The 11,832-nt window shown below is 37.5% G+C and overlaps 1 protein-coding gene across 1 annotated transcript in view; it reads left to right on the top strand.

Annotated features, from left to right (window-relative positions):
- The first annotated feature begins 2,968 nt into the window (after positions 1–2,968).
- LOC103129766 (glutamate receptor ionotropic, kainate 2-like) overlaps positions 2,969–11,832 on the top strand; it is a 44,040-nt gene continuing 35,176 nt past the window's right edge. The window contains exons 1-3 of the mRNA XM_016665364.1: positions 2,969–2,998; positions 3,974–4,169; positions 5,357–5,614. Coding sequence (XP_016520850.1) covers positions 2,969–2,998; positions 3,974–4,169; positions 5,357–5,614 — 484 coding nt within the window. The remainder of the gene's footprint in view (positions 2,999–3,973; positions 4,170–5,356; positions 5,615–11,832) is intronic.

Raw genomic sequence — 11,832 nt, 5'->3', positions numbered from 1 at the left:
TGATTTTTCCAACTGTAATAATTAATTGTTTTTTCGCAGGTTGAATGGTTTATGCTGATATGAGTGTTATATAAAGATTGCTTCTTTTGTGTCTTTCACAACTGCCATCAAGAAGCTATATAGAAACTCCTGGTACTCTGTACTCTAACAACTTAATCTTAAAGTTTAACAAAAAAAAAAAAAAAAACTGTTTTCAAGGTGATTTAATGTGTCCTGCCCTCATTCTGTCTAGTATTTTTAGTCCACATTATCTTGAACTCTTAAATGATTAGTGTATTGACAAAGTTTTAGTTAAAAGCTCCAAAATCACTGGCGAAATCACTGCAGGGAGCATTGATCAGAGCTGGTCTGCTCTGTAGTAATCGCTTGACATGAGGGACCTGCAGTACTCCTTCAGCCTTTAGTGATGTGAACAGATTTCATTTTGGCTTGAACAGAGCTCTCCAGTTAAGTGTTTGTATTTAGAGTAAATAAAGCTTGGCTCCTGGGTTGCCTCTGACTGACACTGAGCCAGAAAAACCAGGCCATAGGGCTACCCCAAACGAAACACTTCAATCTGTAAGCATTGCTTTCCACGACTCCCAAAGGACCTGATTGATCCGGAGGCCAATCAGAGTACATCGATCACATATTCTGCCTCCCTTCTACCAGCTCCTTTAGACTTCATTGCAGCACATTCATTTACTTCCTGTCAGAAGTACAGTGTTCCCCAGGAGAGCCATTGCTGTAAAGGCTCACAGTTTGGCATCCTTTTATTTGGAAAAAGCTGTTGTGGTGGATTTCTTTTGAAACAGTCTGCCAAAGGAAATGTGCTTACACTTCCATTATATTACATTATTGTTTTTATTTATAATTAAGCAATAAAAAGCTTAATCAATATTTAGTTAGAGATTATGAGCTACAACAAGAGATTATCATGCCACCACTGACAGTCTGTGAAATCCCCATATCCTCTGATGGTGAGCCACCTGGCACAGCTAAATATGCTGCTTAAGCAACAGAATGTTCACTTATTAAGAAACTGTATCATTTTTAAGTTTGGGATACACAGTTAATCTATTTGCTGGGTTAGTCAATGTGCTGGACTATAATATTAGTGGATGAACAGTTTAAATGGTTGACATTAATGTTCCAGGCAAGACAATATAAGTTGCAGACCTACTTTTTACTGCAACTGCAACTATCAGAAAAATGACCATTGACCTTTGCGACGTCTTCCTCTTATCTCAAGACTCACTTTTCTGTCCATCTGCTGTGAAATAAAGGCCACTAGTCAAAAAAATCCTTTAAAAACAATGAGCGGTAGAACAAATCTTTCAAGAAAATCCATTTTCAGTCAATTTTCCAACATGCCACATGACAAAGGTTTTGTTTCAGCTTATTTATTTTGCAATGTGTTGTGTTGCTAATAAGATTTAGATAAATTATATTGTATAAGAAATTAGATGCAGTTGAGACTTGATATTTGCATTGACTGTAAAAAAGACACGTATACAGATAGAGTGCGTGACCTCTGTTATATTCCTCTTGCTGAAAGTCATCATTTGTGTGCGGTGATTTTTCTTCTTTTATGGGAATTCAGTTCTAACAAGGTTGTTTGAATGTGCCTTTAAACTGTGTGAAGACCTTGCATCAAGAAATTAAATTATAGGAATTACTTTGTTTTCCCTTGGTAAGGTCTCCATGTGGGCTTTTTGTGGTTCCTAATGGAGTGTGATGGCTCACCAACATTTTAAAACATGCATAAATCTTTCACAGTGAGACTCTGGTGGTTTATATTTGTGATGGCTGCATATCAAAGTATTAAGGAGTCTGGTTGTGGTACTGACAGTGGTGGCAGCATGTTCATTACACAGGGTCAGCACAATTGTGTAGTTTCTGATAATCTATGGGTTTTTCTGCCATATTCCAAGAGCTCACGTCTTTTGTTCTCAAAACTTAATACTTTTGCTTACATTTTTATTTTGAAAGCAGGTCTTCATGTCTTTCTCCTCAAAACCTGTAATGCCTGTACTCAAAACTTGTCCTCGCACTCAGACATAGTTTCTGCTTGGATTCTTTGCTTGCTTACGAAACATTAGCCGTGTCCGAATTCAGGGTTTGCATCCTTCGAAGGACGGATTTGTAGACCATTTGGGTCATAGCGCGGCGACAAGGCCTGTCTGAATTCAGGCCGCATTTGAAGAGTCCTTCAAATGCGGCCTTCAAATATGTCCTCGTTTTCATCAGATTTGAAGGATGGGTCCGGTGTATCCTTCATGGTCCACCATATGCCATTATTCATTGCGGGTCCAAACCAGGGATTCAGGCAAAGCGGCAAAGGTGGTGAAGTGCGACAAATTATTTTGCTATATATTTTGCTATAGCATGAGGCGAAAATATAAGCGTGTAAGTCTCAAATATCTGCTTGGTTCATCAATACATAACCTAAATGCAATATTGCTCCAACATTTTTGGAGATATCTGTACCCGCTGCATTAACAGCCAGGTCCTTTCGCCAGCTGTCAGCTGGCCGGGCGCTCCAGGTTCAGTTTACCGGGAGAGAACGCTTGACTCCCAGCACATTGTTATAAAAACCCCCGCTAGCTTTTCCCCAAAGAGATTATTCAGACAGGTAATATATAGTTGTAAAATGTTTGGTTACTAAAGTATTTAATTTATTTCTGACCAAATCGACTCTTATAACTTAGTAGTTTTATTTAACTGTAATGTCTTATCTGACATCTGGAGAATATTATATTTGAAAATGAATAATTTGCTTATATTTATTCCTTGTAGAAATGTGCAATACATGTTTGAACATTTTAGAATCAAACTAACAGATTTATTTTGTTTTACAATGGAATACCCTTTACTATAAAAAGTAATGCATGACTCAGGAGTAATACATAGCTATAAAACAAACTTCGACTCCGTTGTTTTTGTCTTCGCCGCTCTCTGCTTCACGCTGTCACAGTTGCTATTCAACATGAGTTACACTGAGGTGGGGGCGGGGACAGTTGGTGAAGGTTAGACTTGTCCAAATTCAAAACTTTTCTCTTCCGGTCTTCGTTTATTTGCAGTCTTTGAAGGACCTGTCCTATGTAGACCGGGTCCTTCCAAGAATGCAGACCCTGAATTCGGACACAGATATTTTTCTGCTTGCTTTTAGAACAAAAAATGCACAGTCGCCTGGCAACCTCCGTTTTGAAAGGTTTTGTATTGTAGCAACCTGCGCCACCCACTGGATGCCGGGAGAAACAACCAGCTCAGCTTTCTGCTCCGTGTTGCACTAAACATTATCCACAAGCAGTGTGCTACTGATGTTAACAGCCTTCTGACATTAGGCAGGAGTTTGTTCATCCAACAAACTCCCTACATCCAGTGGGTGGCGCAGTTTGCTACAATCGATAGTAGACACACAAACACACCCACTACAAGGAAACAAACGCACCAAGTACAACAATTTCATTCTATTGGCTGAGAGGTTGCCAGGCGACGGTGCCAAACGCTGGTTCCAAAAGCAAGCAGAGAATGCTCATAAGTGAGCAGAGAGTTCTGCCAGTGTGCGAGAAGTTTTGAGAAAAAAGACATGAAGTTCTGCTTTCAAAATGAAAATGTAAGCAAAAGTATTAAATGTTTTGAGAACAAAAGACATGTAATTCTGCTTTCAGATTGAAAATGTGTGCTCTGGAATTATGGCAGAAAAATTCCCCCATATTATATTAGATTGTAAGTAATTTATTCACTCAAATGTTTTGATTTTTTAGACAGCTGCACCATGGCTCAGGTTGTTGCTTATTTTACAACTTAAAGATCTGGAGTCAAATCTCAGTTGGGGCAGTTTTGTTTAAACTGATTATGAAATGTTTTAAGTTGCAAACCAGAAGTTTTTATTACTCTGTTCTTATGAGTCCAACTGAAGTGTTTAACCAGTTTTCATAGTGTAACAACTGGAGTTGATGATTGTATTTTTTAAATTTATTTTCAACAGCTTATAACTCTTCTGTTTTCTTTCACAGGAGGGATATTTGAGTCCATTGAAAGTGGTCCTTCAGGTGCTGAGGAACTAGCCTTCAAATTTGCTTTAAACACAATCAACAGGAACAGAACCCTACTGCCAAACACTACTCTCACCTATGACATCCAAAGGATAAACATCTATGACAGCTTTGAAGCCTCAAGGAAAGGTATGTGTTTGTAGTTTGAAAGCTTTATGGGCTGAGATTATGCTCATTATAGTCAAGCAGTGAAACTATGCTGAGTTGTGGACATCTGAAAACAGAAAACTGATTAGCTTTTTCTAACTCTGCCCATAAATATGTGTATGTGTTTGCATCAGCCTGATATTTCGACTCTTTGCTGAATTAGATGCCACAATATTCTGTCTTGATGATTTACATAAGTCTCTTATACTAAATGTGCTCTAAAATAAAGCTAATACATTGGTAGTTAGTTGTTTAGGTTTCACCCAACTGCACTCAAATCATCTCAGGAACACTTTCAACTTCATGTCATGGAAACAAATTCAAGGTTGCAGCATTTCATACACAGTGATGAAATGCTGCAACAAAATATAAAACAAAAACTGACTGTATTTATTTGAGCAATTTAAATAATCCTGCTTATGGCACAGAATATTATTGCTTGCTGTTCTTCCCTTTATGGAGTAAAACTGAAACCTACAGCAATGTTAGCTGGCCAAGAAGCCAGTTAACATTAGAGCATGGCCAGATGTAGCATGGCCAGACATGCTACTTTAGACTTTAAATATTCAAGAACTGCTTTAAATTTTGCTTTAACAACAGTCTCATTAGTTTTTATTCCATAACTTCCTGAATAGATAATCTTTTTTCTTGGAAACAAGAGAACTCAGAGTAACCTAAGATGGTGAAACAGATTTAAAAAAGGGCAAATGTGCAAAAGTGGAGCAGCATGAGTAATTCCAGAACTTTCTTTTACATTTTATATAGCTTTAACTATTATAACTCTTATTTTATATTCATGCTTCATGAATATAAAATGAACTTATTAGAGAAAGACATAGTACAAATAACAAATGTCTTAAGAGCCCCTCATTTGTTTACTTTTCTTTATACAATAGTTTACAGTTGGACTAGGTTACTGATCCTGTGCTATCAAGGTCTTTAAATTAGTCTTGGCTGATTAATTCACTTAAAATCCAATGGAAAAATATTCTGATTTCAGAAATAATGTAGAATTTTTTTTTTTAATTATTTGTTTTAAAATCCGTGTAAAGGCTTGGTACAACCCAACTTCTTTAATAGGCTATAACTTAACAAGTGGAACGGTTTTAGATTGTAAATGTTCTGCATAATACAAGCATGTAACTAATTACTCTGTTTCCTCTCTTTAGCTTGTGACCAGCTTTCTCTTGGTGTGGCAGCCATCTTTGGCCCCTCTCACAGTTCCTCTGCCAATGCAGTCCAGTCAATTTGCAATGCTTTGGGTGTCCCACATATTCAGACCAAGTGGAAGCATCAAGTATCAGACAACCGAGACACCTACTATGTGAGCCTGTTTCCAGACTTCTCCTCCCTCAGCCGGGCTATTCTGGATCTAGTCCATTTCTTCAAATGGAAGACAGTTACTGTGGTTTATGATGATAGTACTGGTAAGAGTATTAACATGTCCTCTATTGTGTTGGTTCCCAGTATCAATCCATGTTTTTAATTTATCTACAGATCATTCTTAATTGCTTTGAAAATGATTCATGTAGAGGTTTCGTGATACCAGTTTTTTCCAGACTAAGTAGGAATATGAGTACTTCAATACCAAATATTATTAACGAGTAGTTAACTAATTAGTATTTATAATTCACACAATAACTTTTAAAAGCAAATACATTTAGAACAGTGTGGCTCTTCTTTTTAAGCTTACTGTCATGGTCTGTCAGTAAGCTTTTAACCCACATGCACAATCAATCAGCGGACACCAGGCTGAAATGACAATCAATGTTTATTTACAACATTTACAAACTTTCTCTATGTGAGCCTGTTTCCAGATTTTGCCGGGGATTTGGGTTCAGTGATGCCTGGAGATGAGACTGAATTAATAAAATAACTGAAGTTTGGGTTTGACAAGGAGATTCTTTGAATGAGGAAGTTAAAAAGTTATGTTACGGTTTGGAGGAGAGCAATGTGAACATTTGGGAGAAGTTTAAAATCTGTCAGTGAAATCACAAATGGTCCAGTTTGCCATATGAGGTTTGGCTCGAAGGAGTTTGGTCCCAAAGAGCTGCTTGCAGATAATCCGTGGGAGAATGAACAGGCAGAAGGACTTGAGAGGAACATGGAGTTCAAAGGGCTAGAGAGTAGCAGTACAGAGGGATTATAAGGTGAGGCCACGTTGTCAGCAGCCACACTACTGCGCATGTTGCCTTCAGAATTCAAGCAAGAATATTTTATTCTAACTATTTAAACTATTTACATTTAGGCTGATAAAACAATATACAACTCACATCCACCACAGATCACTTCTCTTGGCCAGGCGCAACTCCCACACGCAGCTTTGTTTAAAGTTGTCAGAAGACTTTTTTTTAGCACAGCATCACTGTACCTCACACTGCCGACCGTTCAAGCCACTGAATTTTTTATTTCTGAAAGCTTATTTTATCACCCGCCTTGATGCATGCAGCTACATCTTCATTATCCCTCTAATTATGACCAAAATGTGAAGAAATGATTGTATTTTATTTGTCCCCTTTATATGAATATTAATTTCTTTTTTCAAAATAAAAACTTACATTTTAGGAAAGCCCTATTCTGGTGCCCTTTTTGCTCACCATGTATATGTTTGTCTTATTTAGAGGGACTTGACATATCGATAACTGATTATCTTACCTTGAACAAATTGCTTTAATATTGCTGGGAAGTAATATCTGACTCATTTATCAACTCACTGCATTTAATGCTTATGGCTCATGACGATGCATCTCATTCACTAATGTCAAATTTTTAGAATAACTTATTTTGTTACATTGTGATGAACTGCTTTAGTACGCTGACGACATGCTAGCTAATTTTAAAACAACACAATAAATGTGGGTAACCATGGTAACCAGTGAGCATCTAAAGCTCTTTCAGCAGTCAAATTGCACGCGCATCCACTGTATTTACAACCAAATAATCCCTCTATAGATTAATCACCAGGTGTCGAATGCTTCTCCAAAAGCTCCTTATATCCAGCATTAGGCCTTCAACATCAAAGCCATGACTGTGCTTTAGGTGACTAATCAAATCTGATGTATTAAAAGCATTGTTTTTCTCCTCGCCAAACTTTCTTTCAACATGTATTAATTGGGTAATTGATATTGCATTTTTTTTATTATTATTGAGATTATGCCAGATGTTCTCTGATATAAGGGAATTGTAAAATGACTTATTCCAGCTGTAAAGCTGTTTTCTCCAATTATACTGACACCACTTGAACTCTGTGCAGGTCTCATACAGTTGAAACACTTGATTAAAAAAAAAAAAAAAACACCCACACCATCTAACATGTTGTTGGTGCTATACGTTATGACATCAGGTTGATAAGAATGACTCAAAATTTCTTATCGACTGATAAATATCGAGCCTGTAATTATTTTGCATCCCTTGTGATAGGCTTACGTGATATTATTATTATTATTATTATTATTATTATTATAAGTATCCTTATAAAAACACTGCATGAAAAATTATCTAGTAACAGAGAATATTCACATTTGCCAAATTACTACAAACTAATATATGAGGTGGCAGTTGATAATATATTAAGCCGTTTGGGAGCCAAAATTGTCTGCAAGGAGTGACCTTCTTCCACTAGTGAAGAGAAAGAGAAAGTCTTTGTCCTAGGAGTGATGTCTGATGTCCCTGTGACATCAGAGTTTTCTTCCTGAAACTCCTCCTTTTTCCTGCTGCTGGGACCAGTGTTCCAGCCATCCATCTGTCCATTTTCTAAATACTCGTATGGCTAGTGGGGTCACTGGAGGGGGTGATGTCTATTTCCACTGGGCGAAAAGTGGGGTACACCGTGGTTATACCAGCCCAGGACCATTATCATAATGCAATAAGTCCAGTCATAAAAATATCTTGCTACTAAATATTCCATACCAAGATGCAGCAAATGCAAACTTGATATCATAGGCATTCCTAATCCACAAATAACATGCAAACATGATTGCATTAGTTAAATGAGAATAGCAGGTGCATTAAATTTAGCATGTCTGCCTTCATGAATGTGCAAAACATGAGCTGTTCATCAGAAAACACAAAATACTGGGAGGAGGATATGCATAATACAGCTGATTAGAGATTTATTTCAATTGATTTTTCATTGTTTTCACTGTGATATAGGACCACATTATACACTTATTGAAATCAAATGTATTATTATTATTATTATTATTATTATTATTACTACTACTATAAACACCTCCTGGCTTTCATCTTTATCTTTATGACTTATTTGCTCTTCAAAACTCTCCATGATGACAGCTGGTATCACCCAAAATCTTCATGAAAAGTGGACGGTCTGCACCACTTTTATCTGTAATCAAATGCAACCACAATCTTTGTCAGTCGTGCAACATGCCCACTTACTGCACATGCAGGCTTTTTCCCCCCCCACAACTTAGTACTTCTTGTTTGTAATCTTTGCATATCAGGCCTTAACATTTTAGTGGTGATCTAAGCCACAAAGTGATTTTGTGAAATAACAGCAAGATCAGTGGATGCTGAGAGGCAAAGTGTACAGATGTGTCTCATGTTCTGAAAAGATTCCAACCTTTAAACTTCTGGTGGTTTTACAAAAGCTCAAGAACAATGTGTAGAGATACTCATAGAATAGATTCCTATGGCTAAATAGCTGCATCCAAATCTTCAAAAAAAAAAAAAAAGATTCAGTGGAGTCACAGATGTGATCTCTGGGTTTGGAAGCTTCCTGGAGGATGGAACATGTGTAATTGCATTGAGTCAGATGTGTTTCTGTTGCTGAGCATGGCCTCTTTGCTGTGAAGTTAACTCTGAATGCATCAGCATGCAAAGGCATTTTGAACAATTGGCATATACATCCTGTCCAAAACAGAAAAATAAAAAAAAGGGGTTAAAGAAAATTTAAATCTTCCATCTTGAAATTTTTTAGACTTTGAAATAGTGTACTTTTTAATATTCATCATGTCTGAGTGAATATTTATCTGGGAAAAGCTTTTTTACTGTTTAATTTTGCAGTCTTAGTTCAAAGGTGACATTATGCCAGTAGGTTGGATATATATGTAGCATATGCTGGAGGTCATATTGTGTGTGCTAGCTTAAGGTAAAACTGCCCGGCCTCCCAAAGCTTCATCTAGCCAGGAAGCTGGAGTTAGTATAGGCAGACTGGTCATATTGCATCATATGTTCACTATCTTACATATTTAGGCCTGAGTTTTGCTCAGACCTACACTGTATCTCTGTTTATATCTTCTCCCTGTGAGGATTTGAGTTTTCTTTGTGTTTATTTTGGTTTCTGTAGCTATGGAGTCTCCGTGTTGTCCTGGCTACCCCTTGATTGGTTACACCTGTTCCTTGTTTCCCCTGATCGTCTCCCTGTGTATTTAATCCCACCTGTGTTCCTTGTTGTAGTGATGGGCACATGAAGCCTCATGAAGCAATGAAGTTTTCCAACCCTTTGCTTTGCAAAAAGGTTAATCACTCACTAGTGACATCTGCTGGTGAAACTCTAACAGCCTTGTCACTCAGTTGAATCATACTTCTTAAAACTACTAAATGCAATACTGTCACAAAGGTTTCATCAAACTCATGTTTAGTAACAGGAGAATCAATTAAACCATATTTAATTGTCATTTCAATCAATCAATCAATCAAATTTTATTTGTATAGCACATTTCAGCAGCAAGGCATTTCAAAGTGCTTTACGTATTTAAAAAAAACAACATGTGACATTGAATAAACAGTAAGAAAGAGATTTTGAAATTTTTTTTAAAAAAAGATAACATTAAAACCCGCACCCCTTTTAGGACTTCAGTTAAATGTTGTTTAACTGGGTTAAACGACGTTTGTTTTAATTATTAAAATTATTTCCACCCAATCTAATCCTGGTAGATGTTGAAGGTCAGTGGTTGTGTTGGGTTTTCCTTTATGTCATAGGCGGATTTGACAATAAAGACATTTGAAGTTTTAGTGTCTTGTTCCACACATGGAATCATTGAATCTGGGAGCACAAGAGAATATAACGAGCCAGAAGTTAATGATTTTATTCTTTTAACACAGGGCAACGATCTATAGTCATTGATGTACAAGGCACCCCCCATTGCACTTCCCGCACCTCCTGCTAGTGCGGGAGGTACAACACTAGCAGGCACTGCATCTCGTGTCATGTGCCCAAGTGTGTGGGGTGGGGGCATGGCTGGGGTGGTGGGGGAGCTGGCTAGTGGGGTCATTTGCAAGCTCTGCAATGTCCGGTTCCCCACCCCCATTGTTGTCTCTCAGCATAAGTGGCACACCCTAAAAGATTTAGCGGGGGTACGCAGTACCTGCAAGAGAGGGGAGCGGGTGTCTGTTGTAAAGAATCAGTGGGTTCACTGTGCAGCTGTGAGTTCACCCACTAATCAGCCGTGACTGATTAGTTTTTCAAGAACAATGTAAAACTCAATCAGTTAATAAATAACTTTTTTTTCCCCATTTCATATTGTTTCTGAACTGTTCGTGCTTTGCTAGAGCAGGGCGCAATATGTCGATCGCAGAAGGTTTTGAGTCGATCTCAGCATTGGGTGACAAACTGAACACCGCCAGGAGGCTGAAACCAGCACGTCCTCCTCTGATTGGCTTATCAAAACGTTCGTAACTTTATTAAATAACCAAAAAAATAAATAAAAATCAACAAAATGTGTTCAAATTAATGACCCAACAAAAATAATCTCTGTAATTATTGTTTCAACAAGGTGTTGTGCAATTCTGTGCATTTCGGTTCCATTACCAAAATAACTAGCAGAGCAGAAGTTTAAAATTAACTAATCAACCATGGCTGTCTTTGCGGAGCGCTTATTAATAATCACAAAAAAATAAATATGAAGCCTGAAAACCTAATATGGTAACGGACTGAATGTTATGTTTTTAAAACTAATCTCTGCTCAGCTTGCGGAGCACGGCGGTTGCCACGGTAACTGGTGTGCTTAAATGAAAAAGAGAGACTGAGAATAAAAAGGTGCGAGTGGTTCCTGTTCAGGTTATTTTATCTTTGTTTACCTTTGCTGAGGCGCTTTACAGCCGCTGTAATTTCTGAACGTTCAATAAACAACAAAATTGGACTAATTATCTCGTTCTTTGTGACAATACATCATTTACAACAAACATCAAACACCGTAAATATGTTTCATAAGTATTTAACAAACAAATGGCTTCTACCGCAATAATTATGTGAAATTAAATTAACTGTCTAATATAAAAAAATATGTTGGGCATCTCGCTTTGAGCTCAGATTCTGAGAGGCTTTTCCTTTATCAAACAATTTTTTCTTTTGCCTCTTATTTCGTGGAAATATTGATGTTGATGAGACTTTCTCCAAAATAATAACCTTTTTCAATCTTTATAGCTCCACTGTTGAAAATGAGGCTCTAACATTAGAGCCTCATTCAGATGTTGGACTGAATAAAATCCAGTCCAACATCTGGTTTGAGGTGATTCCTCTGGAACCTTTTGGAGGAAAAATATCTCAACTTCAGATGATGAGCTTTTAACCTAACAGAGCTCTGTGGTTCCTCCTGTCAGTATGAGAGTCAGGGTGAGGAGGCATCATGTTAGGAAGACGAAGTGGAAGCTGCAGGATCTTCAGAACAAACAGGTCATGTTG

The sequence above is a fragment of the Poecilia formosa genome, unplaced genomic scaffold (genome assembly GCF_000485575.1).
Source record: "Poecilia formosa unplaced genomic scaffold, Poecilia_formosa-5.1.2 Scaffold575, whole genome shotgun sequence".
Classification (NCBI taxonomy): domain Eukaryota; kingdom Metazoa; phylum Chordata; class Actinopteri; order Cyprinodontiformes; family Poeciliidae; genus Poecilia; species Poecilia formosa.
This window is presented reverse-complemented; position numbering and strand designations above follow the sequence as displayed.